Source organism: Egretta garzetta, unplaced genomic scaffold (assembly GCF_000687185.1).
Source record: "Egretta garzetta isolate BGI_Z169 unplaced genomic scaffold, ASM68718v1 scaffold59, whole genome shotgun sequence".
NCBI lineage: Eukaryota > Metazoa > Chordata > Aves > Pelecaniformes > Ardeidae > Egretta > Egretta garzetta.
This window is the reverse complement of record NW_009267230.1, coordinates 1508346-1533370: the sequence shown is the minus strand read 5'-3', so window position 1 is coordinate 1533370 and position 25025 is coordinate 1508346. Positions and strand designations below refer to the sequence as shown.

Below are 25025 nucleotides of genomic sequence, written 5' to 3'. Positions count from 1 at the left end.
GTGGTATAACTGCAAACTGTTCTTTGCCGATATGGTGAAGCACCGATAACAGAGCTCAAATGAAACAGCGTACATTTTTCTGTTGCTGCTCAGCCAATGAATTCTAAGCACATCAGCTATCACTGATAGCGAGAAATGCTACTTGGACTGTATGATAGATCTGGCTGGTAGAGTAAAGCAGAAAGCAGTATTAGGCAGCTGGGTCGCTACCATATGTCACGTCCAGACCATTTCTATCGGAAGCTGGAGCTCAGCAGGCTTATGATCTCCCTTCTGTGGGTGTATCAGAGATGATTCAGAGGAAGAAAGCTCATTAAAAGTTCTCTGTGCAAAACACAGGACAGTATCCACAGTGAGGTGGCTTCTGATCTCTGAGCAAATGCCCCAATTCCAGTGGAAATAACGGCTGGCATGACCACAGTTCTGTATTTGAGACTAAATGTGCGATACAGAAAACCGAGGTGCACGCAAAGAGGGAAGAGCTAACCCTGTATTTACATTTCAGCGAAGAAAGCAGGGCCCTGTTAATTTCCTGCAAAAATCTGGGACTTAGCACTTCAGAGAATCCGGGCCTCAAAGTCTCATCCAAGCACATTCAGGGCTGGATCCTCAAGTTCTCTGCTAATCTGAATGGTGGCATTTACGGCACAGTGCTATGAACTTCAATTTAGGTTGATCTCCTGCTGCTGTCACAGATGAAATGGAACCCATGAGTCTCAGAATTTGCTGTGATGGGCTTCTAAGTTTTCCAAGAGATGTCATTAGTTCTTTGGTTTCTACGTGCACTGGTGAAGTGTGAGCGACCAGAACTGGAAGGTTCCTCTGTAGGTGGAGAAACATAGCTCTTGCCTTCTAGAAGGTTGAAGATGTTAAATCAATTCACACCTTAAAGCCAGAGAACATGTGAAGTCACCAGGTCTGATCTGACATATAAGCATGTAGAGAATTTTGTTCTGCTACCCTATTTTAGCTTTATACCAGTTACAGAGCTCATCTGGCTCCAGCTTGAAGCTGTTCTGCCTCCCTCCACTGGCAGCTGGGAGCTCCCCTCTTGCAGCAGTGACTGTGAGGCTGGGAGCTCAACAGATCCAACCTCCCTTCAGGGTCTCTCTTGAACTGAATTGTCATGCATCTCCCCACTTTCCTATAGGATTCAAGAGCAGGGACCCTGGAGCGCTGAATCCAAACAGCTGCGAGCTTCTCAAATACCAGGGTGGCCTTAGCTGTGGCACATGGGACGCGAAAGAGGAGCAATCAATACATACCACAAATCTTCTGAGAACATTCCTATCAAGTCTTGGCTGTTTCTAAGTTGTCCTCCAATTTGTTATTCAGGTGCCTACCTTAGGATTTAAAATGTGGTCTAACCCTGGCTGAGCATTAAGAGGAGAGTTTCCTGAAGCATTAATTGTACAGATTAGCTTGAAACCGAAGGCATGAAAATTGTATGATGACAATCTGCTGCTACTCAGCAGCTAATTCTTTGGGTTCCCTAGGAAGTGCTTGTCTCTGATACTCACCCTGCACGCTTGACTTTGGAAAAAAAAGTGTGGAAATGTTTTAAACTAGGCTTCCACAGCACATCTAGGCTTCAGCAGTGTGCAATGCAGTACAGCACCTTTTAATTTCAGTATCATGGGTTCATAACTTATGAAAAGCTAAGCAAAATAATGGACTACAGAAAGCCCTCTCTCTCAAGCAAAATGAGAAAGGCTTATTCTGGTGTCAGGGACAGCGTACAGAGCAGGCTGAAGTCTGCAGAAAAACTGCAGAGGTGGATAGAAAATGCAGGTCACATTAGGTTTTATTAGATAATGTATGAAAAATTAAATAAATGGGGCCAAGTTCAGGCAAACACTAGAAATGAATTTATATAGCTCACTTTAGCACAGAGCTAAATTACAATCTCCATTCTGTGGGTGTATTGGAGATGATTCAGAGGAATCAAAGGTTTCAAAAGATATTCATGTACCCAATTTCTGTCCAGGACTCACCCCCTGATTCCACTGTTCATTACACTTTTAATGCTACCTGCCTTTCCAACATGCTTCAGGAATGTCTGAGAATGCTACGGAGCCACAGTGATGCTGTTTTGATCCCCTGAGATCAACACAGCTCAGAAGGGAAATAAAAGTATTAATTATAAATCCTAAAAATCATTTAAGATACTTCTTTCTGTGGGTGCATGTGTGTATATACACGTGTGTGTGTGTATATATATATATGCGCCTTGAGATCTCAAGCACAGACCCAAGAGAATCCCTCCATACAAAGCTCTCTAAAGCTCTGCTGTTGTCCTTATTGTTTCTGACTGCTGATGTTCATGGGCCACATGATGCCAGAAATTAAAACCAGAGATGCTGTGCAATTTTTGTCCTTTTTGTGCTTTGCCAGTACTACAGATGGAAAAAGAATAAAAGAAGTGGGGGTAAAGGTACCAATCCTCATTTGGGGGAAAAAAAAAAGCAAAGGTAGGTACTATGTCAAGGAGCCCAATCTTAAGAAATATTACTGGGCAAGCGCTTCTGTTCCATGTCGTGCCATTACACTGCAGGGTGACTATGGGTGAGCCCTGTCCATTTCCCTTGCTGCAGAAGGGAATAAGCAATACGGATTTCCACAGGAGTGTGTTTTGGACACACTGACAAAGAGTCCTAGGTAGCAACAGTATTTCAAAGCTTTCCAGAATTGTGCAGTGCTGCAGCTGTAGATTGAGATGGATCCATGAATCAGAAGCAGATCAAGCCACAAGTACACAGCAACTGAAACCAATCCTCAAATTCTGGCTTCACACGTGGTACATCTAACATACCTACAGGAACAATGGAATATTTGGTACCTATTTCTCAACAACACCTTTGAGAACCCAAAAAGGTCAACAGTTCAAGGTGACCAGGACATACCATTACACTACCTTCTTATTGCCCAACAATGCTTATGTTTGTGCAAGCTACTGTGCAATGTACAGACGAATATAAATCAAATCTGTCACAGCCAGCAAGAACTGCCCTTCCTGAAGAAGAGGATAAAACCCATAGATGCATTTACAGAAGTATGTTTGTTTACATGTTCCAAAGCTGTTGTCTCACCAGTTGTTACTCACTAGGCAGGTTCAATCTACACCAGAAAAAGGACTACTCAAACTAGGACAAGACCTTGTTTAGCAAAACAGGACCTGGCAGGTTTCAAGTCAAGCAGCAAAGTACTACATAGCCACCAAGAGGGAAACCCCTGGGGACAGCAAATAACGCAGGCACCTAACACAACACGAGTTCTTTCTGGTGATCAGCGGCAGTCTAATGAAGTGGACAAGCAGCATTTGAAAAGAAAAAGAAAAAAAAAAATCACCTCCAAAACCCAGCTTCCTAGGCATTTTGCCTGATTTCTTTCTGTGTGTTTTATTGCTCACAGTCTGGGTTCCTCTCCCTTTTTTGTCTTTTGATTCCACAGTGCACGGGAAATAGTGGATTCATTACCTCTGTTCTACCTTACCTAGACCTCCTGAGGAAGGTTTTAAAGGGCAGAATGCAGAAAAGAGGTCTCGGCTAGGAAAAGCAGCCAACAGCCTTAATAAACACTTTTTTTCTCCCCCTATTTAACACACTACCAGGTGGTATTTTCAATTTGCAGGTGGTATTCTCAATTTGAAATACAGGGAAACCCTACTTAGTGGCCACTGCTATGGAAAAAAAGTAGCAAATTGATTCCTTAAGGGAAATTAAGTGCACATAGATTAAAGCTTTATAAACCACTTCACAAACATTTCATCACAAGTTATTTTTTTCCAGAAAAATGAACATTTAGGTGCCACTGCTATTGCAGCTGGGAGCATATAATTCTAGTTCTCAGTGCAGGCCTCAGAAATTAGGATTGTTGAGATCACATGTGAAAGAATGACAGCAGTCTTTCTTGCCTCGTGGGGTAAACCTATTTGTTGAGATTTTTGCCACTTCATAGAATTCTGCCACTGAACACAAGAAACATTTGAAACAGCAATACAGGCAAAAATTGAGCTGCCCATTAGCAAAGCTGACTTTCTTCTTGTCATACAGGTCATAGCACAGGTTCTACCACAACACAACCAAAGAGAATGCACTTAGGCTTTGAAAATAATTTTTTGCTAACATCAGTATCAGCTGCCTTTTCTTCATCTTCCCGAATCTTGAAAAGCAATGAAAAAAAAAAGAGAAAAAAACAGATACACAGATTATATCAGAACAGACACAGTGATCTGGGGGAAGAAAACCTTATTTCTGTAAAAATGGCCATCTTGGAACAAAGAACAAAAACTAAGATATTTATATTCATGGACACAACTGAGTATCCAATAAAGCACGAGTACAGAACTCCTATTGCATGTCTGTAATATATTAGATATTGGCCATTTAATGCCAAAGGTACTGTCCTGCATTTATGTGCCACATAATATGACTTGATGTCAACAGTTCTCAGACCTATCTGTCTGTCTTCAGAGCTGTGAAACCACCAGCCATGCCCACATCCAGCCCACATGAGCCCAGCACATATCCTTCTCTTTCCTCCTCCATGCTATTCTATGCCTCGAAACATTCACCTCTGCATCTTATGACAAATTTTGTTGAAAAGTCTTCAGGCATGGCTGTCCGCTCACATGTCTTACAGTGCTAGGGGTCATGGGGCTCTCCTTATGAATGCAGTCAGCAACTACCAGTATGATGCAAATAACCTCGTAACAGTGCAGTAGGAATGAGTAACTCGCAGTCTCTTAGCGCTCTTACCTCTTTACCACCCATGGCTTCAAACATCTTCTCTAGCTGCACCCTCAGCTGTTGGATGTTATTCATCAGGATGCAGGGCTGAAATGACAAAAGTAGATGCCTGTTAGGGCTAAGGATGCCAACACATTTTCGACAGTGGTAAAGTGTGCCTCAACACTCTTCCCTAAGTACGACCAGATCTGAGAGTCCAGCAGAAGGTAGGGCATGCACAGATTTCAGCACTCAAACCTCAAAAAGGTAAGTGATTTTTTTTCTCCAGCTTGAAATGGGATGGCCAGTTCCACAAAACCCAGAACAGGGAGACCTCTGCTGTTGTATTTTCCTCCTCAACTTTATCACAGAGAAAAAGCTGACAAGAAACCAGTGTCAGGACAAGACCCAACCCTCTGCAGCTCCTGCCATGCCTTGCAAGAATCCAAGCCGTGTCACCTTCAGCCTCTTAATGCTGCAATGTGCTATTGTGAATCCCACATCAGAAGGGGAACTGCTAGCCAAAGTTGCATTCAGAGGCACATCCGGGTCCTGCCGGACTAAACCTGAGCACAACAGTCAAGGGCAGCCTGAGCAATAGATTCTTTCCTCTGCAGTTACATCCCCAATACGGGTTTGGAAAATCACAACACCAGCATGGGACAGGCCCAGGGTTCAAAAAAGTAAGGCCCTGTTTTATTTAATATCTATAATTTTACTGAATTCAGAATTAAATGGCATGATAATTAGATAGAGACAACAGTAAACCAAGAGTGCTGCTAAGTACCAGATCTACAGAGCAATCTGTGCCCTTTTTTTTTTTTTTTTTTAAAACACATCTGTAACACACAACCCTGACATGCAGAGTGGAAGTTAATTTCAAGGGGACCTCACAGCCTCCAAGCCCCACAGATCATCTCCAGGACCTAGTTTTATTTTGCGGTCAAGCCAGAATTCAATCTGCAAAAGCATACAAATTATGATAAAAACAATACTGAAAATATCTGCACCATCAACACAGTCAGGTGCAATGTGAGAAACTTGCTTTCATCAGGACAGTTATGTGATTTCTCAGGGCAGAAAAGAAGCTCAGCACAACTCACCAGTTTCTCCTTGGAACAGTATGACTGGAAGCTCTTGGAGAGGATGTCAGCATACTGCATCAGGACTTTCCCAATAGTCTGCAAAGACAAGATGTGACCACTGTTACTTGTCCTCTATCACTGGAGGAGAACTCCAGGAAATAAACACAAAAAAATTCATACTGTTTTGCATCCCAGTAAGGGAAGATAAACAGCTGGATGTTGAGGGTATTACCTTAGCAAACCTCCTGTTATAATGAGCAACAATGACAGGGTCTGGGCACTCCAGCTTCTTAATGATCTCAAAGCTCTGATTGAGCTGGGTGAAGACGTCTACCACTGAGCAAGAGAACAGAGCATGCTCGGATGTTTGCTGGAACTAAAACAGAAGTACAAAGAGTCATTCTCAAATGAAAAGATCTGAATTACACCCGTTTCATGGGTGTGTCCATCATCTGCTACATCTGAGGCAGGACAACTTTACCAAAACCTGTATCTTCCTCAGAATTAGTCAAAAGCTCTCCAAAAGGCCCAGAGGAGCTAAATAGACAATTCTGTTGGGTTATAAATATACTGTCCTTCACCAACTACAACATGACAAGCACCAAGGAGATGCAGCATGATGCTGAGACATTTAAAATTTAGGTATTAAAGAGAATGCTTACATTAGCATTGCACACTACAGTGCCAACAGTCACTGAACAAATGGGAAGGCTCTTACTCTCCACTGGGAATACTCAGCAAATTAAGAATATGATTACTCTGTCAGTGGATTAAGGTCACATTCTCACTGCATGACTAAGTACGTGCAAAGTGCCTTATATTTCAATTACCTCTCACAGAGAGAGATGTGGGAGCACCAAGCCACTGGCTGACAGATTAACAGCAGCAGAATGGAACAGGCATAAATGAATGATATGCACCTTGCTATTAAACAGCTCTCTGTGACCTGTAGAGAAATGTCCTAAAATAAGCAAGTTTCCCATTTGTTTAGCAAGCAAAAAGGGCTGCATTCTCCATTTGCATGACCACTGAATTTACAGTGTTGTTTGGTTCTGGGCAGTGAAGGATATAGCGCCAAGCCCTCCGCTCAGAGTGGCCTACATACCCCATCTTTTTTATCTCTCTCCAGAGCACCATGCAGGAATTCTAAGGAAACGTCTTCGTTTTCATCCAGCCACTGCATCACAAACTGCTCAAACCACCTGCAGGAGGGACAGGAAAGACAGGAAGTTACATCAAGAAACAGAGGACCCCAACATGACTCAGACAGTGCTGCGGTTTCAGCAAGCCTCATGAAAGCTTGCCACTGTTAGACGCCTGAATGCTGTTATCTGTATGTGCAGCCAAAGTTCTCAAAAATACTCCTACCTGTACACAAGCTACAAGTGAGCAGGGTCTGCACCATCACTTGGGCTGGACAAGCAAGAACATAGCCCAGCCCAGCCTCTGCAGGTTTTGGTCCTGGGCTGGTTTTGCCCTTCTACCCTGTCTTGTCTTTCTTCGTGCATTCCCCTTTTTTCCCCTTGAGCCCCACCTTTAACTTTGTATCATCTCAGAGCACTTTGTCTTTTCTTCCCCTTCCACCCATGTGCCAGACAGGACAAGGGAGACCTCCAATACCACTATCTCTGCATGCCAAGAGAGACAGCACACTGTCCTGCTGCCCATTCGGGTCTACCATCCTTCAAGTGTGAGCTGCAAATGAGTATAAAGGGAGGGATAGAAGTGCCTGTCTTCCAGGGCCCTTCAGCCACTTCATCTGCAGATACAGACATATTTCTGGAGTGCCAGGAGGCAGAATCAAGGCTAGAAGTTTTCTTCACTTTAACCCTGCTCTCCTTTTCCCCAGGCCTTCTCTAGAACACCCTCCCACTTCTATGGGCTGCTGATCTCACTCTGAAGACGCTTGAGTGAGGTTAACTTCTGGTTGATAGCACGGCACGATCTGCTAGGGCTTGCAGGAAGCTGGCCAGCCCTGTACGCAGGTCTTCATTGTTTTCTTTTGAAGAAGCACAGTCTTAGTTTATGTTAAGTGTTGAACCTAGAAGTGTGGTCAAGTCCCCAAATCAGGCAGGTCCTAGAAGCAGGACAGCAAAGTTTGTCTCTGTTCCTTCTCCTCACTTAGGAGGATAAGCTAAATGGTAGAGCAGACTCCAAGAAGCTGCTGAAACAGCCACTGCTGTATCTCAGGGAGATGCCTTACAGAAGTGGTGCCTGGAGCTACCTCCTGCACTGAGCAGAAGGCTTCTATACAACCCCACCTTGGCCAAATAGGCAAGGTGAGAAGAGGCTTCAGCGATGGGATCATACAGCCAGTTGGAGGGGTGTTTATTTAAGGAACAACTTAGCACTTACAGCTTTATTTAAAAGTCTGTCTAGGATTTGTTGAGTGTAAGTGCCAACATACTGCAGCTGAAGCAAATCTTAATTTAAAATATTACTAAACAGCATTCACAAATAAGGGAAAAGAGTGCCCATGTGTGATTTCAGTCCATACAAAAGATTATTATGTGAGCTTCAGAGAGTACAGCCTCCTCTAAACAGGCAGCTGCGTTCATAGAGACTGTGCTAATTATGGGCTGAGTTTGCAAAGAACATGAAAGCATGTGCCAGACATGAGAGGGAGATCAAGAGCAAATTTACAGACAGAGCATACTAGATAGCCTTAAATACTCTCTACACTTTGCAATAGAAAGCACATCAATGCTAATATTGGAAATTGTAACTGACACAGTGTTAAATGCCAGCAGCGACCTGTCTATGCAGCCCCATTTAATAGAGACAGCAGCAGCGGAACACTGTCACAGACATATGGACTTCCTGTGTTCTGGAAAAATTCCTTTTGAATGGCACTTCGGGCTCCTAAAAGTCAGCGTATTTCAGAGTCTGCTGAGAGTTTCTTGAGCTTTCAACATTGTGTTATTAATTACAGTAGAATATCTTAAAGCAACAGCTCAATCCTTAGAAGAGAACCCAGGCAGTTTACAGGGAAGCAACTACACATCTTCCAACTCTCCCACAGTTCCCAGACTGCAAGTTGCTGACTGCTTCACATGTCATATGTCCACGTCCAGGGAGGATTACTTCTTTGTTCCAGAAGCCATGATTTTCGCTCTGAGAAGTAGAACTACTTCCCAATTATCACTCTTCCTTATTCACTGCACCATATCCATAAGAAAGGGACATTCACTGTTGACAACAGTCATTGCCCATTTTTATGGCTACCATATGTTGATACACAAAATCAAGTGCATAGGTATTTTACTGTCTTACCAAATCATCTAAACATAGGCAGTAGGGAAAAAGGTACTACTGGGGGGCGGGGGGGGGGGGGTGAGGAGTGGAATTACCACCACCTTCCCCCCCAAATAGAAAAATGCACTACCTCCAGAAAGAGGTGTAATATGAATGTTTAAGTGCAAACATGGTGGCAGGGCCAGCCATGGAGGCAGAACTGACAAATTGGTTAAGGAACTTGACGTGATCCACACACCCAACCAGTCAAGTGCTTCTGCTCCTGATGTAGATGACCCAGAGGCTTTCCCAGCTCTATCCTAAACTGGATGTCATAAGCCAACCCTGCCCTCGTCAGGCCTTCCTCTCCGAGGCTTACATGCTTAAGGATCCTTAATAACTAAGAAATTTGAATCGCTTGGATCAGGTCAGGAAGTTCTGTAATTACATTTGCAAAGCCAACCTCAACTTTGCCTCTTATTGGCTGGCAGGAAAACACAAGAGATATAAATCAGCTATAAATACTTCCAGTCCCTGGGCACATTCAGAACCAAAGTGTGCTCTGAGCTGTAACACAAACCTAAAGTTATCTTAGGCCAAACACCCCTTACAGGGTTTTACCATCAGGTCTTGGGCTGCTGAGCAAGTGAGGAGGGACTCTGAGGACTAGAGAGGCAACGTACCCAGAAAGATATTCAAAATTATCTAGCACAGAAACTAAGAAAAATAATCTGATTTCATGCAGAAATAGCTTCAAAATGTTGTTATATGGCAAACATCATCTTCCTCGTCTGCTTCAGTTATTGATCTAGAAGCATTTGCCGTAATGATTCACGCACCAGCACACAAGGCAGAGGCTCACGGTGCTGCTTCAGAGACATTCTGTGTTTGCAAGGGTCAGCACAACCTGACTCGAGATGTTCAGAGAGGTTGGCTGTGCCAAGGTTTGCACAGAATATGCCTCAGTCCTGCCTGTGGGGAAAGGGAGCAGTGCTTTGTGACTAAATAAAAGTTTACCTCTGTTGGTTGCACAACAGTAATGTAACACAAAAGGCTGCAATTTCAGCTTGGCCGTGAGCCTGGCTCCTGTGGTCTCAGACTTTACAGGTGAATCAATCTTGTTCATTTGCTGTGGTGATGCATATGGGTATCCAATGAACATCCTCTGGGCCTTGGCAAGCACAGAGGCAAGGAGGCGGGCAGGGTTTCAAAGAGTAAAAAATAAATACCATGTCTGTTGAAGTGAGCCAGAAGAATAAGACAGAATTTCAAAGGATGGAATGCCTCCCCCCACCAGAGAGGAGGTAGTCTCCAAGTACAGCTACAATATTAGCTGCATGCTAACACCAGTATTAAAACAAAACATAGAAAACTTCCTCACATGTCTAAAAAGCTAGGGTGTTTTGGAAACTGACACTTCACAGCTTTTGGCTGGCAGCTAAAAAGTGAAGAGAGGAAGTTTTGAAGATCCACTCCCAGTTATGTTGCTACCTCAGTTTCAGAAACTTCTGCTGAATTTCAGAAAATAAGGGGAGCATAAAAACTTCAGCTTCAATACTCTGGAGCCTTCACTTTATTCAATCACATCTCGAGGCTATCAGAAACATGGTTTCTCATAGTTTCAACAGGAAAAGGGAGTTAGTGGATAGCCTCTTGTCTGTCGAGTAGACAGACAACTCAGCTGTTCTCTGGACAGCAGCAATTTGGTTTCATCTAAGGAGTTTACTGATGCGCAAACCTGATGCATGGACTCCTTTGTTTAAGGAAGCTTCAAGACTAAAAATACCTGTGATGAAGCAAATCAAAGGACAAGAGCACATTGCTGTGATTGATACCAAGGGGATATTTTGTGGCAGGTGAAGGTTATGGTTGAAATAAACATCACTTGTGTCTGACAATGTGGCTATTGTACTAAAATACAAGAGTGAAGTAACAAAGCCAGCAGCTGCAAATGTACATGAGTGCTGAAGCTCTACCACAAAGGCCAGCAGAGCAGAACAGTTTGCAAAAGACTGCAGAACGAAACCGAGCATCATTATCCTGATTACACAGGAGAAAGAGATTAAGAGTATCTGATGGCTTGCCTGGGACTGCACTGACTCAGAGGCACAGCAAAGAGAACAGGGCTTCCGAGACTGTCACTCCGGCACCCAGTTCACTGAGCTAATGCTTCTTGCTGACCTGATTTGTTAAGCAAGGCCCATAGCCCAAACCCAACTGCCTCAAGTCTTATTAGTATGCAGCTAGCACCAGGCATGAAGGACTGCATGCACCACAGGATGGGAAGAGAATGCAAAATGCCAAACTGGAAACGCAGTGCAAGCAAGATGTTGTTGGGGTTTGGTTTTTTTTTCAAGAGGGGCAAGTGCAAAATGCTGCATTTAGACAGCAGGGAACAGTCATACACAGGATGGGACGACCAGCTAGGACACTCTGTTGAGGGTGCAGGGGGCTGTTTGTGGCCCACTGGAAGCATCACTATTCAACAATACCACTGAAGAAGGCTGCCACCATACACGCATGCAAAAGCAGCAGCACTGCCTGCAAGGCAATGCAAGGTTTAGATGAAACATCAGTATTTAACTCTGGGTGTTGTATGTCCAGACAGACCAGCTGGAGAGAGGCGAGTGTAAACTCACTTACAGGGAAAGCTCGGTACAAGTAGGAACCAGGAGAAGACAGGGAAGGGACACGAGAAAAGCATTTTACTCTTGCAGAACAATTTGTTCTCCACACCCAGGCTGGTAGGACAGGATATAACAAGCTCAAATTGAAGCAAGAAAGATTTGGAGGGGGGGGGAAGAGGAGTGTGTTAAATCCCCAAAACCCAGTGTAGGGATAACAGTGAAGCTCAGGGAAAAAAGCTACTTGGAGGAGATGTGGAGCAACCATCACTGAAAGCCTCTGAAAACCAGTTACACACTGGTCAGAAACAACATGCCTGTTCTTGCCTTAGGCCGAGTGTGGGACTTCAGCTACCGTATTCTCTCCAGGTTGCTCAGACAACTTTTGGGGCTCATAAACCTTCTTCAGGTCTGAAATCCACTGCTGCTCTTTTAAAGTTAAATACAAGTTGTGAAAAATCGCTTAGAGCTTAAGAGCGACCATTTCCAACCAAACCACCTGCTCTTAATAAAAAAAGAAAACATCACCTTTACTTACAAATCCTGTTGTGTATGTATAGATACGACATTCATACACACACATACAGACATACGTACAGTACATACAGATAAAGCTGTACTATTAACACAAGAATGTAAGCATACATCCAGATGTCTGCTGTTCAAGAATTGACCAAAGCCCATGCTGCAGGCACGAAGTGTCTTAAAGACTGTTCATGCCATTGCTAAAGCTTTTGAGATCTTGGGAGATACTGTACAATAAGGGATTGAATTGCGTCAGGGACAGTGGCACAGAACACCAGAGGGAACAAGCATGCACATAAACACAGAAAATCAGGACTGAAGAAATGATGTGTCGTGAAGGCAGCCACAGAAGAACCAAATGACCACCTCAAGGTAACACAAGCAGATGCGTAGTGGGGATTTACTACAGGAAACATTAACGCACTTACGCTGGATATTCAGGCACTTTTCCCTTGAAGGCAGGCAGATCACGAACATATTCATTGTACAGCCACTTCACTTTGAAGTGTAAATTCATATAGTCTGCACTTTTACACAGTCTGTGTTTCTCATGCTCTGTAAGGAAGGAAAAAAAGAAGTTAGGTCTGAATTTACCGCTATCACTGCATCAGGCACAGGAGGGTCTTGTAAAGCATGCCTTTAAAGTCTTGTAAAGTATGCACCTACAGAGCCACAAAATCTTCACAACACAGGATTTCTGCAGCAGGCAGGGGTTCTTGGTGGTTGCCCATTGGGGCTCTGGAGTTTATTCCTGTAGCTCCAATTAATACTTCCATTTGTTAAAGACATTTTGGTTGTCAAAGCAATAAAAATAGAGCAATCTCTTACGGCCTTTCCATTTAACATATGACAGTCCAGATTTCATCTTTGCAGGAAACAAATCAAGGAGAGCAAATCTGTTCATTCTTGGATATAAATAAAGGCAATACCAACATGTTACACTACATCCCCTGAGAGTAGAAAGAATCAAGTTCTTTAGAGTTTGACAGTGTGAGTCACAAGCAAGTCCAAACAAGCTACACAGGAGCTGCAGCCTTCCCTGATGCCCAGTTTGGGAGAAATTCATGACACTTCTCTTTCAGAAGGCAACTGTTTTCTTATTTGTATTGCCTTCCTGAGCATAGCCCACTGAAGCGACCCGTGGATATTTACCTGCTGCTGAGCCTCCTCTTCCTGCCAGGTTTCTTTATGTTTCTGTAGGCAGGCTATGTCAGGACAATGCAGTTTCCCCCGTATAACGCACGCACCTCTGCAACATGACCCTTCCCACACACCCCTGCTGCCGAAGCACTTGCCACACTCAGACCCACGCAGGTGCAGAGACCATCTCCCCAGGCCACCGCTCTCCCTTCTCTCTCATGAGAAATGTATGCTCCACGTCTTCGCTCCCAAGGCCCTTCACAGCCTCCATCCACGCTACCATCTTTCAGCAGCTGACTCCCACCTCTGATCAGCCCACAATCCCTGTTTTTAAACTACTTGTTAAGTTCTCCCAAAAGCATCTCAACACTTTCTCCCAAGCTATCCCTCATGTGCTTACACAGGCAGCTCTTTCTACTGCACTGCTTTTCCTCAAAATCCTCCTTGAAAAGAGTAAAATTAATTCCTTTCTCATGATGCTAAGAGGACTCAGCAGCTGGCTTTCACCTGCACTGCAATCCTGAATTATCAGCTGACTGATTCTGCACCACCGCTCCCTAGTGCTGCCTGTCCATATCCATCCCTTTCTTCTGCTAAGCTTCAACAGCATGAATACACTTTGTGGCAGGCTTCTTTGTTCACTCTAGCACCACAGCAAGCTGCTAGCCCATGACTACAGTCCATGACATATGAGACTAAAACATACATGATTTTGGCTTAGACTCAGGGTTGGGTTTTTTCCCCCAAAATTTGACTTCAGACTCGTCTTCCTACCTTTTATGTGGTTACCTCATTACTAATGTAACTTTCCAAGGGCATCACTGCTGATATGTAGATGGGATCCAACCATGTTTAAAAGTAGAAGTCTTTCTCTTAACTTTGAATGGCTTTAATCTAGGACTTCGGTACAAGTATCCAGTCACCGGGTAGATATATGCACACGTGAGCAATACATCCTGCAGATATTCATCAGCAGAAGATACATCTCAATGATGTAAAATGGCCCCAGCTTTCTAACCAGTTACCTGACAGACAAACTTATCTTACAATATCACCATCTATTTTCATGTTAATGTGAATTCTTGCAACTATTTCAAAACATTAAGAAACTTGCAGATCTCTCTTGAAGCTTCAGCAATATGCACAGGAAGAAAGGCTGCATAAATTATGAATTATCCAATTCAAAACACAAAACCCAAAGAACTTTTCATGCATAATTATTCCATAAGCTTTGTGTGAGTTGTTTGCAAACCACTGTAACAGTGTAATGCAGATTTCCTTCTAATCCACATGTAGCAGATCAATACAGATACAATCTCAAAGAAAAGAAATCCAACCTTTGTTTTAAAGAAATGAAAGTGCCAAATATCTAAGAGACATAGTCCCCAGGGGTGATGGATAGATGGACAAATTACTTTACATATGAAATTTGCTTGTCTTGGAGCCAAGGGAAATCCATTCATGTTTTACATTAATAAATCTAGCATCTTTCTTGAGCACTAAGGAAGCATGAGTATGCTCAGTGTCTGAACTGCTGACCTCCCTCAAGAACAACTGCAGAAGAAAATGCAAAGCTCTCTTTGCATATCTAAAACTGGAAACAAACACAGCAATAACTGCGCCCGCTTAGCTCCCTGCGAGAGTGAGGAAATCAATGGACAATTACAACTTCATTAACTTTGATGTGCGCTGCCACCCAGGTGCTGTTCCCACACAGGGAAAGCACTGTTCCTGCAGAGGGAAAGTCTGACTTGGAGGTATAAAGGATTCAAATCAGATTTATTTCCTCAAAACTAAGCAGTGCACTAAAAGCGAGTAATTCAAGCCTTGTCCTGTTTTTTAGGTCATTGAAAACACTACTGGTTGCAGAAAAAGAAGACACAAAGCACCACAGAAGCATGGGCCCAGGGACTGCTACTAGGACTATCTAGCCATCTAAGCAGTAAAGGAGAGGCTTGACACCAAGGGGATAAAACTACAGCAAAGTAAAAGAAAGAAGGAGAGGTCTTACCACCATAAAAGAGAACTTTACGTATGCGAAATAAAGGTGGGGCTTGTGACAGAGAAAAGACAAAAGTGAACTATAACAGCTCGAACGTGCTGGAGGACAAAGAAAGCCAAGAAAGCCCCCCAAACCCCCTCATACCCAACAGCTCGTACCGTCTGCCTTCCCCCTTTCAATGGACCTGGCACGCTTTTGATCAGCTGCTTTCTTTGTACAGGGAAATGTTTAAGAGCACTTGAAGGTGACACGGAAACACAACGGCCAGAGGCATACTTTGAAAACCCGTTTTAGAAAAAGTAAAGTGAAGAGCATGGGAGCCATCAGTCTTAGCACATTTCTGTTCTGCTTTATAACCTGCTGGCTTTTAAAGGGCTTGGCGGCAGCAACAGTGGAAGGGCGCACAGATATTTTGCAGCAACTGCTGTGTTTTATCCTGAAAAGACCGCAGAGTTCTGTAAGTCTCTCACATTTCCTCAGCAGATTTCATCTGCAAACAGCCTCCGCCAGAGAAGAGCTTTTAGGGTCACTGAGGCCATATTATTAAGGCATTAATAGGGAACTGCTTCCTAGCAGCACAATTTCTAGTGTCATGTCCAGTTTCTGTTTTTCAGGCAAAGAACAAGACTTCCACCACATCCTTAATCCGTGGATTTTTTTCTTGATCGTCAGCCTACTTTCCATGGCTTAATTTCTAGCAAATAATGCTGATTTCTGCAAAGAAACTCTAATAGGTACTGAGGCTGTTGAAGCATTAACACTTTAGACAGCTGGCATCTGTGTGTGCATCTGATCCCCCTCCCCTTATTAGAAGTGAGAATGTGGCAGAATGATTTATTTCAGTCCTGCCCACCAAGTCTACTCAGTCTCTCTTCTTATTAGAAATGCTTCCAATTTACAACTCTCCTAATGCTCATGCGTCCAAAATAAGATGAATCATTGCTGTCAAGGATGACATTGATTTTCTATTACTGTCTTTCAATGTCTTCCTAGTAAAGGAAGAGCAGAAGCCCTCTTTGCGCAGAGAGTTTGTGCTTTCTGGGTCATGGAGGTTTCACAGAGGCAGCAAGAAAACTACTGGCTCCAGTTAACAGTGGGCTCACAAGGTTATCCAGCTGCTGAGCACCGGTCAGCAGCCCAGAGGCGGAGCTAACCATATGACTTGAAAAAATCATCCTCTACACTACAGTGACTCCAAGGTAGCATGATCTTGCCAGTCAAGTCTGGGCCACACAACATGTCTATCTGATTCGTTTTACTCTTGGGTTGATGGGAAACAAGGGATACTTCTCAATGCCTCGTCCTGTACTGCCTTCGCCAGCTAGGAGGGAAGGGCAGGTCTGTTGTTCGTGGTGCCCTGAGCTGCCACTGCTTTGGGGGAGAGAGAAAACAAAACAAGCAGGGTAGATCCTGGAGCTTCTGCAGTGTCTCAGCAGCTGAGTCTCCTTAGGGGAGATGAAGGCATAAGATAGGTCTGCAGCCCACGTGCTTTCCAGCAAACACACTGCTGCCATGACTGTTGCTGCCAGCTGCTGAACATATTTTAGGTAGAAAATAGGTGTTTCATTTTTATGACTTGAACATTTTCCACATTAGCAATCTACTCTTCAGAAGGTGCCCAAAGGACACATGCTGCAGCATCCACAGGCTAGCAAGACTTCTGGTTCTGAAGCCCCTAAACACTGTATTCTAGGTATAAATTAGTATTCATACATTGCCCTGCACAAGCTACACATTGCACACAGGGGTGGGCTCCAGCTGGGAGAGGCATGATTAGCTGCCACCCGTGGGGAAAAAGGAAAATAACTCACACAGGCAGGCACCGCTCTACAACTCAGAGAGGTCATCTCCCGCCTGAGCCTCCCAAACCTCTTCCACACTGCACCCTGGAGAGCAAAGTGGAAGCATCAGGCTGGAAGGAGGGAGGGGGCAGTTTCACACAGCCAGGCCCACATTCTTTCTACACCAAAGCCATTGCATGGCCTTTAAGCTAGAAGAAAATTTACTCTCACTGCAGAGTAAAAGGGCCAGAGACCCTCAATCATCACCCCAGCCAGGAGGGAAGGAACAGAACCCCACACGAGCTATAGCTCTGACCTCACCAGTTATTTTCCACCAGATGTCTCCTAAGCAGCACATACCCTCCATTCCTGTAGCAGCAATATGGTCTTCTGCATCTTCTTTGCAGATCTGCTCATCACTGGCATAAAACTACAGGACACTAAAGCTAATATTAGCAACTACATCCAAAGTGCTAAAATTACAGGTAGCAGATCAAAGCCTTTGCCTACTCACAACTACAAACGCTACTAAGGAGCATGATCTTACCACTTGGCGAGTTGCATGAGCTCATGTTATCCAGAACTTAGGAACAGAACATAAGGAAAAACACCATGAAGAAAGTTAGGAGCAAGTATTATACTCTGCGTTCTTGTGCACATATCTCCACAAAACAGATTAGCTTTTGCTGCAGAGAGCTCCTGATACCGACAGATCTTGGAGTACACAAGAAATATACCAAGGGACTACTCCACAAACTGGGAAAGATAGGAACATGAAACTTTTGGTGTAGTTAAACTGGTAGAGAAATTAGCAACTCAAACTGAGAAATGACAGAGTCAAGAGCTGAGGACAGCAAATCTAATCACCATCCTTCACATCACTGAATCTGTTTCCTTTAATCCTTTTTTCCCCTCATTTAACAAAAAAATGCAGTGAGCTAATCCAATCATTTGTATTTAAAATACATGTAGTAAGGCCTGTAGTTGAATTATTGTAGAGCTTGTTGTAAAGGTTATCTTCATAAGTTTCTGGAGAGCAAAGCAGTAAGGAATCACATTTGCCTCAAATAGAATTTTGCACCCTGAGGATTTCTTGAATGTATATTTGGAAGAGACACACACCAACACAGACTCTATCGTTGTTCAATCCTCCTGCAGGACTTGCACAACTAGAGTACAAATACACGTAACCATGCAGTTTTTCAGCTTTCATTCAAAATGCAAACCCTTCCTGGTCCAGCAGCTGCCTTCGTGTCAACTTTTCTCACCAAGAAATACTTTGAAGAGGAATGCTCTTTCAGCAAGTATTTGCTATGCACTGATAAACTCACGGGTGAAAACATGCCGATCCTTACCTTAAGAAGCTCACAAGTGACCAGAAGGATGTCAGGAAAAGCTAAAATAAGACCAGATTCACCAGGGAGGACAGAGTCAAAGGGGAAACAGTATGAGACGTAAACAGCAAAAATCTGGGAGGCAAAGTTAACTTGGGCATGCAAAAGAGGGGAAAAAAAAAAAAAAAAATCAAAGTTGCATCCCTTTTGACAGTCACATTCACATACACAATCCGTAAGCTTTTCACAGCCATGTTTTAGATGCAACAGGGAACGGGAATCTTAGGAAAGTCAGCAACTAGACCTGGAGAGATCCAATTCTCATGGCTGCTGGGAAAGGAGGAAGATACAGCACTTTCAACACATAGAAGAGCAAATTATAAATTCCTGAGGGTGATCACCCAGGGGTAAATAAGGACAAAATAGAGAGGGGAGCCCAAATGGTTGCAGGAGCAACCAGTTTCAAGGGAAAGTGAACATGAAGTTATCACAGTTGCCTTATCTCTAACACATGAACAAGTAGTGACAGTCACTGTAAAAAAGACTCTTCAACACAGTTAGCAGGTCTTAGTCCTTCTCCCCAGTGTCTGTTCTTACATCAACACAACCTCACAAGACAAAGGCACTGTGGGGTACAAGTGTATATAAAAAGTTCCTAACACAGAAGCGAGAACTTTTCATCCAGACCTGCAGTCTGCTGAATTCAAGTCTAGAGCTGGCGAAGTATCTCCCCACCGCACAGTCCCTACCCCTGTTGCGCTTGCAGAGACTAAGAACTAGATGGAGTCAATCTTCTTCCACTTAGTGAGCAACCCCACAGACTATTCCCGAAGAACAAAATGCAGGAAACCCTCTTACCTGGCAGCAGTTTTTTCTGGTGGTCTGAAGTAAGAGCCTAATAGGCTGTCACTCCTGTAAGTTAGCTTACATCAAACTGGGGGCAAATGGACTGAGCATAATTTTGTGAGTGACCAAGCAACTTAACTTGGTTTTGGAACATGAATACAGTTAGCATGTTGTAGACAATCCTGGCACTTCTATTTTATCACAATATGACCTTATAGATGACCATAAAAAGCCTGATCCTGCAAAACACTGGGAAAACAACTGCTACTGCAGCTGCAGAGATGGTGGGAGCTGGATGCTCTCTAAACTCTCTAAGCAGCTGATTACATTGTCCAGATGAATTTATAGAACCAAAAACAAGTTCAGAAACTGCAGTCGACCATCAGCTACTTGCAGAATTCCTTTCTGGGATTTTGCTGGGCTCTACAAGCCTAACCTGTTTTCAGAAACAGTAAAATTTCTCCTTTACTAGAAATCTGGTGGAGTTAATGTGAAGATTAATTCAAAATGAAGATGTCTGCAGCAGGATTTGTTCTAACAGCCTGTTTCTAAGCCAATGGCTTAGACCATCCACGCTGTATCACCCAGGAACTACAGCCATGGTACAACCCAGAGTACACCTACTTCTCCAGACCTTTCAACCATTATACAGTGCAGAAAGAAGCTGCTGCTGACCTAAGCCATTGTATCCTCAGGCCAAAGAGAACTTCTGGTTTCAAACCAGGTGGAATGACAATAAACAGCTTGCAACACAAACTGACACACAGGTCTAGAGCTCCTGCAGATCTCAGCCTCAACTCTCACCCATAGCGCAGCTGTCCACAAAGCAAGTACTACAAATCCCTGCTCCAAACAGCACTGCTACTAATGTGCTTAAGCCTCATTTACACCAAATGGACGGAGAACAAGAGATCAGTAACAAGTCAGCTGGCAGCAGTGAGGAATTCTCTTACCTTCCATGGCATATTTCATATCCTGGGCAAAAAGACTCCACATCACCTCCGCGCTGATCTTCCCAACAGCAAGCTCCTGAGGAAACCTGAGGGGACATTTGGGAAAGGCTTCGGCATGTATCAGAGCAAAGGGCTCTTCTTTATTCTGAGCTAAACTACAAGCTGAAAAGATCAACATTACAGACACTTCCTTCACCCTAGATAAATGACCAGGTGGAAATTGGAGATCATGGACTGGTCTCTGTGGCATAGATTAAATAACCTGAAAACAACACTGCTATAGAGACTGGTTTTAACTCAACAAGCCTGGCCACTGGATGTCTCTCCTAGAAAAGATGCATACAATAATTCTAGGAATGTGATCTCAGTGCCCTTGCACCTTTTTCCCCTTTCTTGTCCATATTTCTATTTTTTTTTTTAACTTTTTTCCTAGGGTTACTAGGCTGGCAGTTGAATGCTCATCAGCTGTCCCTGCCATGTTAAATCAATGATCACTAGGACATAATCCAACTCTTTGTGTATAATACCTTGTGAGATATCTCCCTATGGGACTGTTGGAGTTGCATCCACCAGTTAAACAGACAGGTTTCAGGCTCCTTTCCAATGCTGTGCCAACCCCACCCGCTGCACTCTCCCAGTGCTGCACCAAACACTGTGTTCCTAAATCACAGCATAAGGTGGTGTCACCATGGCACCATTGTGTGCATTAATGTTCATCCCAGAACTGCTCAACATCAGAAAAAACCAAAAGAACTCTCACCCCATTTTCAGGTGCCTCCCTGAGTTCAGGATTGTAATAATCAGGGTGTTTGTGCTCGAACGCCATCGTAACTGAACCTTTTGAAACTCTTCCATCCCAATCAAAAAGAGTTATTTATATAGACAGAGACAGATAAGACAGAAAGACAGACAGACAAGATAAGTACTTCTATAAATACACAAGTGACAGAAGAGATAGAAAGCAGTTTAACAAATAAAGCAGAGCACACAGAGACTAGCGTGAGCCATACAGGACATGGAAGATTCTTACTGATTCAGGACTGGGGTATAAGAATTCTTATCCTCTTCTATGATGGAAACTATCAAAGTGATGAGCTTGGGCCAGAAATCCAGGTTCCTGATGCTGGGGCCCTGTTCCTCAGGAGGAAGGTCCTGATTTTTATTCTGGGAAGGAAGCCATTGGAAAACCAGTGTAAATATAAAGGGGAAAGAAAAAGCTGATAAATGTATACCACCATACAAACTCCAAACACTAACTACCTGTGGACCCTTTCTTCTGAAGAGCTTGTAATTTTTAATGCCTGCTGGCAACTCACGTGATCTAATGCAAAGCACAGTAACATGCCAAACCATGCTGCTTAGCAGTGGCCTCAAACTCCAATAATTCCCATTTTGCCATTTATCATGCCAAGAGCTGGTCAGGCTCCAGGAGACCTGCTGAGACATCATTTGCTCTATGCTTGTTCCAAATACTTGCTTGTTAGGCACCTGGGTTGATGACTATATCCATGTTGACACATGGTGTGTGCATTACTGCAGAGTGGCCAGTAGAGCTCTCACGGATTTGAAAAACACTTTGTGTTTAGAGGTACCTCCTAAGCCCAGTGCAGGACACTGGGTGCTAGAAAACAAGATAGACTTTCACTGCTTGAGGTTTATCTATGCTAAAGACAGTTTTCTTGATCAGTCTACATTAGCTCTAATTGGCTTTTACTCACTCAAAGCTGCATCAAACCTTCCCTTCACAAATAACTGCTCATGAAATGAAATAGCTGAGGCTGGCAAAACGAATCGTAATTAGTTAGTGTAAAACAATTATCATCCTCCACTTACTAATTAGTGCTCATTAATTGATTACAAGTTTTGTGCATTCAGAAGATAACAAGTCACGTAATTTTGCTTGTGTGGCTTTTTATATCAATTAGTATTCTCGTTATTATCTTAAGAAAATCAGAAACTTGGATTTCTGCCTGCTTATCAGCTACTCACAGGATCTGTCTGGTACTCGCGACTGTACAGCTCATGACAATTGTTGAAAATGTACTCATAGGTGGAGTTGAGGCAAGCTTTTACACAGTCCTTCACTACCTGGCTGGCTCGGGGTGGACTCTGCAGCTCTTGGACCTGGCAAGGAGACAACAAAGAGAGTCAAACATAGCACTGTTCATAAATCAAACAGGGAAAGAACAAGTCACTGGTTTGGGAAATACCCGGGACTTGGTCAATGTGCTTTCAGTGACTTGTGCTATCAGGGACCTGAAACCATGCACGGGTCGCTCTCCCCAGGCATAAAACAGCAGTGATGGCATTTATGTCCCCGCAGGATCATTTGGAGCACAAAAAAGATTTAAGTGGCAAGGAAGATTCTTCAGAATAAATAAATTGTGTGGCTTGATATGTGTATAATCTGAGCCAAGCACACAAAACTTCTGCTGAATCTATAGGATTCTGCTATGAAGTCAGCACACAATCTTTTCAAACATTGGAAGAACATGCGACAGACTAGCGGAGCACATAGCATCTTATCTGGAAAGTAGTGCTGCAGACCAAATACTTGCATGCCTTTAAATAAAACAAATTTTAAGGACCTCTTTCTTCACAAGCTTTATTGAATTTTAAAGCACACCAGAATCCTTAGGGACACGCCAACCGATATGCCGCCTTCTCTTGCAACAACAGCTCTTTTCATTATTTCATTGTTATGCTGCTTTAGAAACACGCTGCAGGGTTACTTCAAACTAAACAGATATGCAGGCATCAGCCTTGAATAAAACTATAACCCGAGATAATTTTGATATTGTCACTACCTCTAAACTTTTTGGAGTATTTCTATAAAGCAAACTTTCAACACAGACATATTCTCTGAAAGAACACTCTCAAAATAAATTTCTGAAACATAATTTACTGCAGGGCTTAAGAGCAAAATTTTAAGCACTTCCTGAAATAGCTCAAATTAAAGACTTGCTTTGGTTTTGATATGATAAAAATTACTAAGTGACATCTGCTAACCTACAACAGTATTTTTAAAGAAATTTAGAAAAAAATTAGGAATTAAAAATAATCTCATTACACATTGCTAGAACAATAAACCTAACTTCAGAAGCAGCACATTAGCATTCATAACAACTCTCTTGGATTTCTACTGAGATAGTATCCCATTTCAGTATCTTACCCTCCAAGAAATAAATGTAAAAATATTTACTAGATAAAAGATGGAGAAGAGATGGTAGTGACTGATAAATGTTGCAGACAATTTTATAGGAAAAGCTTCCTAATGCTATTAACAAAAATAAATTATCTTGCTAAAACCAGACAATTTCCTTTTTTCCTTTTTTTTTTTTTTTAAATTATTTTCTCCCATATTTATGACTGAAGAACCCCAAGTTAAAAACAACCTTCATCTTCATGATGCAAAATACAGTGAAGTAAAGTCAAATGTGGATGTTTATTACGTGGTCAGCAGATGATCGCCACTTTCTTTAAGTGTCTAAAGCACAACGATATGAAACAATGGTTTGAAAATGGGAAACCAAGTCCTGGCACAAAAACTGCTGAGTCCCCATTCCCATCCCCACCCATAACACTACCTTCATCCTGAAAAAAGTGATGCTGGTCAACAAATCCACTGTAGACTTCAGGTCCTGCAGCCGTTCACGGCTGCTGGCTGGGAAGTTATTCTGTTGACAAAAAAGGGAAATCCTGTTGGAAAGCAGAGTCGGATCCATGCAAGGCTTCAAGCATGTGCTAAATAAGGAAAAGTGTCTTGGAAACATTTCCTGCTCGAGAAGCTTGTACCAGTCAAAACAATGCTCAATAAATAAGGCCTTTTTGCTGCAAGAGCTTATCTGTTTCCTTAATTAAAGAGCTTTTCATATGACTGCAAAGTTTGTGGATGCAAGGACACTGACAACCCTCAGCGGCAGGACATATCTCCTTGGCTGTAGAAGGAGCAGGCAGGGAGCAACAGCCCTGCCACCGGCAGCCCTGGCCTCTTGCTTGAGGTTGCTTGTGTGGGCCCTTTCCTTCCTGCACTCACTGCTTGGTTTTTGGCTTCTCTTCTGAGACACCAAGAGGTGTGGTATATTCGCAACCTCTCCAGAGAAATAAACTGGACTGAGAAAGGAAAATGAACACTGTTCCCTGTAAGGAGTCACTGTAACCCCTCAGTCCCCTGTAAGATCCAACCTGCGAAGATCAGCGTGTATCCTTCAGTGCCTCCTTCCCTCTAATGCATTTATTTTACATACTCTGCCCCACCACCCCACTGTCCGTAGCCATAGCTTCCTCTTCCACTCTCTGGGTTCCACTGAAATTAGAAGTCTCGTTGTCCCTTCCAGATATGATACATATGTCTGTGTGTATATATGTGCATGTAAATGCATATGCTGAATGCAGCAAGCTTTGCTTCTTGCAAGAAGAGACTGTTCCCTTTCTGACCTCAGGCAGTGTGCCCTTTCCCACATTCCCACTCCTTCCTTCCTCTGTCCTTCAACAGCATTTATGTTCCTCAGCATGTTCTTACATTCAAGCTGATGCAACTGGTTTTGCTGCAAGTAAAATAGCGAAGGCAACCTTTGCTTGGATAGTCTCTTCATATTTGCACATTCAAAAATTATTAGAGACAAAGGTAAAAAGGGCAGAGGGGGAACAAGTTTTCATTTATTACTGAGGACTTGCAGAAAAATACGCTGTCTCTTGACAGCAGTTGAGTATTGCTGCAGTTCAGCTAACCACTGCAAGCAATTTAATGCTCTTAACAGCCATTGTAGATGCT

The 25025-nt window shown here is 43.2% G+C and overlaps 1 protein-coding gene across 3 annotated transcripts in view; it reads right to left on the bottom strand.

Moving 5' to 3' along the window:
* Positions 1–25025, bottom strand: part of UNC13B (unc-13 homolog B) — a 194986-nt gene that overhangs the window by 32157 nt on the left and 137804 nt on the right. For 2 of the 3 annotated variants that reach the window (XM_035902675.1, XM_009647276.2), the window contains exons 22-30: positions 23839–23928; positions 22241–22375; positions 21282–21403; positions 20252–20337; positions 12624–12750; positions 6918–7014; positions 6045–6188; positions 5831–5908; positions 4758–4835 (exon numbers count right to left, since the gene is read on the bottom strand). In XM_035902675.1, coding sequence (XP_035758568.1) covers positions 4758–4835; positions 5831–5908; positions 6045–6188; positions 6918–7014; positions 12624–12750; positions 20252–20337; positions 21282–21403; positions 22241–22375; positions 23839–23928 — 957 coding nt within the window. Of the gene's footprint in view, positions 1–4757; positions 4836–5830; positions 5909–6044; positions 6189–6917; positions 7015–12623; positions 12751–20251; positions 20338–21281; positions 21416–22240; positions 22376–23838; positions 23929–25025 lie in introns of all 3 variants that reach the window. The other variant, XM_035902676.1, reaches the window with a different exon arrangement.